Source organism: Labeo rohita, chromosome 15 (genome assembly GCF_022985175.1).
Source record: "Labeo rohita strain BAU-BD-2019 chromosome 15, IGBB_LRoh.1.0, whole genome shotgun sequence".
Classification (NCBI taxonomy): domain Eukaryota; kingdom Metazoa; phylum Chordata; class Actinopteri; order Cypriniformes; family Cyprinidae; genus Labeo; species Labeo rohita.
Window position 1 is genome coordinate 29834950 of NC_066883.1, and position 4424 is coordinate 29839373.

Sequence of the window (4424 nt, forward strand, 5' to 3'; positions counted from 1 at the left end):
TTAAAGTGATACTGCATATCGCATACGATTTTACATTTAAATGAAACGGTATTACATGATGCACTTTTAAAACTGATCTTAAATAAATATTTATGATAGACAGACAGATAGATAGATAGACATTTTAAGTAAAAGTGTGCCCTCTCATGGACAAGAAAAGAGAAGACTGGCATCAAGGAGTTTAAAAACGTCAACCGAGACAACAGAACTGTACATTATCGTGACGTTGTCAGCGTGCGCGCTCCCTACGCTGTCAGGGTCGCGCGCTCTAAAGAACTTCTGAGCCGTGATTGGCCATCAATCAAAAAAGAGTGAAGTGTGTCTCATAGCAACCGGTGAGAGTCTTGTCTTGGGCTTGTTCAGACCAGCAGGCTCTAGTTCAAACATGGAAATACACAGACAAGTAGACTGCACTTTAGTATTGAGTTCATTTCCTTCGTTGTTCATTTAGCATCATTTATATTTTCTTTTTCCCCCCCACAGGAAAATGAAGATTTTTTGCCAGTGCGTGTGATTCAGCGTGACACCGATGTGACCCACCTTCATCTCGCTAGAAGGTGCTTAGAAGAAAACTATAAATAACGTTACATTTAATATATACATAGTGTTTTTAGATCAAATGTGGAGGTGAAACTTACGTTTATAAAATGTGATGTAGTTTATAAAATATCAAACGTATATTATAGGAGATGCATAGAAATAATACGTTTAATTTATGAACAATTTTATTTTGTTTTTTTATATATATCTATTTTTTTTTTTAGAGGATTGACTTATGTTCCTGACTTGTTAAGGTTCTCCATGCTGAGATGTGTGTGGCTTAACAATAACAAGGTTAGACTGCCTAACTAAACTTGAATTTTACTGCGTTTTGTGTGATTACTAGTAGTCTAAAACTACTAGGCAGTTAAATGAGTAAAAAGTACAAAGCTCCAATACACTTTCCATTAGAAAACGTGAACTTCTAAGTCTCAAAAGAGTGGCTTTACAGATCCGAGAGGTTTCCAGAACTTCATTTAACTGCTGCTTGACAGAACTTTACCTTCAGAACAATGACATTCACTCCATTTCAGGTCAGTTTGTGCTATAAAGATGTTAAGATACACTACCAAGTTTTTTGACAGTAAGATTTTAAGTGTTTCTTAAAGAAGTCTCTTCTGCTCACCAAGCCTGCATTTATTTGATCCAAAGTACAGCAAAAACAGTAAAAAACTGAAATATTTTTAGTATTTAAGATCACTCTTTTCTATTTAAATATATTTAAAAATGCAATTTGTTTCAACGCTGAATTTTTAGCATCATTACTCCAGTCACATGATTCTTCAGAAATCATTCTAATATTCTGATTTGCTGCTCAAAAAGCATGTATTATGGTTTTCATTATTATTACTATTTTTATTATGTTGAAAACAGTGGAGTAGAATTGTTTCAGGTTTCTTTGATGAACAAAAAGTTCAGAAGAGCAGCATTTATCTGAAATCGAAATATTTTGTAACATTATAAATGTCTTTATCATCACTCTTAAACAATTTAAACCAACCTTGCTAAATAAAAGTGTTAGTTTCTGTTATGTTATGTGTGTATATATATATATATATATATATATATATATATATGTATATGTATATATATCATATATGTGACTTTAAGCTTTTGAATGGTGTAGTTTATAAAGTGACAAGAGCTTTTTATTTCAGATAAATGCTAATCTTTGATCTTTCTATTTATTAGAGAAATCTGAAAAAAAATACTCTAAACTGTTTTAAATATTGATAATAATAATAATAAATGTTTCTTGAACAACAAATCAGCATATTAGAATGATTTCTGAAGGATCATGTGACACTGAAGACTGGAGTGATGATGCTAAAAATTTAGATTTGATCACAGGAATAAATTACATTTTAAAATATATTTCAATAGAAGGCAGATATTTTAAATAGTTAAAATATTTACAATATTAGTGCTTTTGCTGTATTTTGGAACAAATAAATGCAGGGTTGGGGAGCAGAAAAGACTTCTGTCCAAAAACATTTGACTGGTAGTATATTTTTTGCATTTCTTTGTGTTTTGTAATGTGTTATTTCAACCTTTTTTCTGTCTCCACTCAGGGGCATTGAGACATCTGACATGTCTGCGTGTGCTGTTACTATTTAACAATCAGATGAGGTGTCTGGAGGAGACCGTGTCAGAGCTGAAATACATGCAGGACCTCCACACTCTCTGTGAGAACCTCAAAGCACCTCAAAATCTCTCACGCAAGTCCATCAACCATTGTATTCTCTTACTAAGTAGTCTATAAATATTCCTTGGCATTTAAAAGTTAAAATAATAATCAATCAAGGTTTTTAAAATGCAAAAGCTCATCTTTACCCCACTTGTATTACAGACAAAATAAAAAATAAAAATAATAAGCGTTATAATGATGCAGTTTTTGTATTGGTAAAAAGTCATTTTGGATAAAACGCATCTTCTGTTTCAGCTTTATATTTGAACCCCTTCACACAAGATCCCGAATATTGCCAATATGTGCTGCACCACTTGCCATCCGTCCGGTTTTTAGACAGAAAAGGTCAGCATACATAAACATACAAATTTTTAATATTAGAAAAATTCACCAAAGTGATCAGAGATGTCAAAATGCTGTAAAAATGAATAATAAGACACACCACATTGGCTAATTGTGTTTGATAAACTACTAAATTACACCATTATGCATCTGTACACTGGTTGAGCCAAGAGTTATTTAATTTTCAACAACATACGTGACCCTGGACCACAAAACCAGTCTTATGTTGCACAGGTATATTTGTAGCAATAGCCAAAAATACACCAGATGGGTCAAACTCATCGATTTTTCTTTTATGCCAAAAATCATTAGGATATTAAGTAAAGATCATGTTCCATGAAGATATTTTGTAAATTTCCCACCATAAATATATCAAAACTTAAGTTTTGATTAGTAATATGCTTTGCTATGAACGTCATTTGGACAACTTTAAAGGCGATTTTCTCAGTATTTTGATTAGATTTCAGATTTTCAAATAGTTGTAACAAATATTGTCCTTTCCTAACAAACCATACATCAACAGAAAGCTTATTTATTCAGCTTTCAGATGATGTATAAATCTCAATTTTACACTTATGACTGGATTTGTGGTCCAGGGTCACATATAAGAATGATTTCTGAAGAATCATGTGACACTGAAGACAGCAGTAATGATGCTGGAAATTCAGCTTTGCATCACAGGAATAAATTACATTTTAAAATATATTAAAATAGAAAAAAATTGTAATAATATTTCACAGTATTACTGTTTTTACTGTAGTTTTAAGTAAGTAAATGCTGCCTTGAGGAGCAAAAAAGCTTTAAAAACATTAAGGTTTGGCACTGTATAATTGGCAGAAGTGAAAGAGGAGGAAAGAAGACGGGCATTTAAGCTGTTCAGCGTAGAAAGACAGAGGGTTTTTGATTCAATTGCCTTTGGCAGACGAGCACTACCGCCTCCTGCAGGAAGAAATGCACCCAGCTCAATCACAAAACCAGTAGGTAAGCTACTAGTCTAACAGAGAGCTATTAACTAGAATATCACTTCTAGCATTTAAAACTAAGGAATCTAAAAAAACATTTTACTGTTACAGGTCAGCATGGCTCAAGAAAGAGGTGTACAGAGTTTGTATCCCAATACAGTATTTTTAAATTATTTTTAATGTTTGAACTACAGCAAATGTATCACAGCAGTTGACTTTGTATGTTTTCTTTAGCAGTCGTTCTGAGGATCGTGAAAACCCATCAGTGGCCAAGTCCATCATACAGTTCTCCATTATGAACTGGAGCGGTACAAGCACGTCTCAGTGGAACCATCTAGACGACTCAAGCGAACCTGCGTCCGACATACTCACTGTCAAACTTAGATGATTTCCAGACCTCTGCCGTCACTCTTGTTCGCACGATGGAACATTTGACAAGGGCAAGTGGTTTAAATCAATGAAAAACAGCTCTTGAATTGTCAGTTCAATCTCAATAAACATTGTCAAGACTAATGTGCTTTCTGAAATATTTGTAGTGTGAGTGCTATCTAATATTTGACATATGTTCATCAAAGAACATAGCTCAAGTTTGTTGCTTGCGGACGGAAAATCTATTTATTTGATTTGTGAAACATTACTGTATTTCAATATCAGATTTCTCAATATCAGATGTTTTGCATTTAAATAAATACTACAGATGTATTAAGACTTATGTAAGCTGCTGCCATCTATTAATCTGATTCTTTTCCATAACAACAAACTATGAAATTTAAAGGTGAACTCCACTTCCAGAACAACAATTTACAAATAATTTACTCACCCCCTTGTCATCCAAGGTGTTCACGTCTTTCTGTGGAAGACAGAAAGACATGAACATCTTGGATGATAAGAGG

The 4424-nt window shown here is 33.2% G+C and overlaps 1 protein-coding gene across 1 annotated transcript; it reads left to right on the forward strand.

The window, feature by feature from the left end:
- Nucleotides 1–334: 334 nt before the first annotated feature.
- LOC127176935 (leucine-rich repeat-containing protein 72) lies at nt 335–3919 on the forward strand. The gene is made up of 9 exons (XM_051128784.1): nt 335–403; nt 484–557; nt 765–834; nt 992–1073; nt 2112–2225; nt 2483–2572; nt 3407–3550; nt 3643–3673; nt 3766–3919. Exons 1-9 carry the CDS (start codon nt 386–388, stop codon nt 3917–3919), a joined length of 777 nt encoding a protein of 258 aa, XP_050984741.1. The 5' UTR covers nt 335–385.
- Nucleotides 3920–4424: the final 505 nt, after the last annotated feature.

Excerpts from the sequence above, each read along its gene's own strand:
- LOC127176935 (XM_051128784.1), top strand. Across the intron at positions 1,074-2,111 it reads TGACATTCACTCCATTTCAG|GGGCATTGAGACATCTGACA; the intron begins GTCAGTTTGTGC and ends GTCTCCACTCAG. Across the intron at positions 2,226-2,482 it reads GCAGGACCTCCACACTCTCT|CTTTATATTTGAACCCCTTC; the intron begins GTGAGAACCTCA and ends CTTCTGTTTCAG.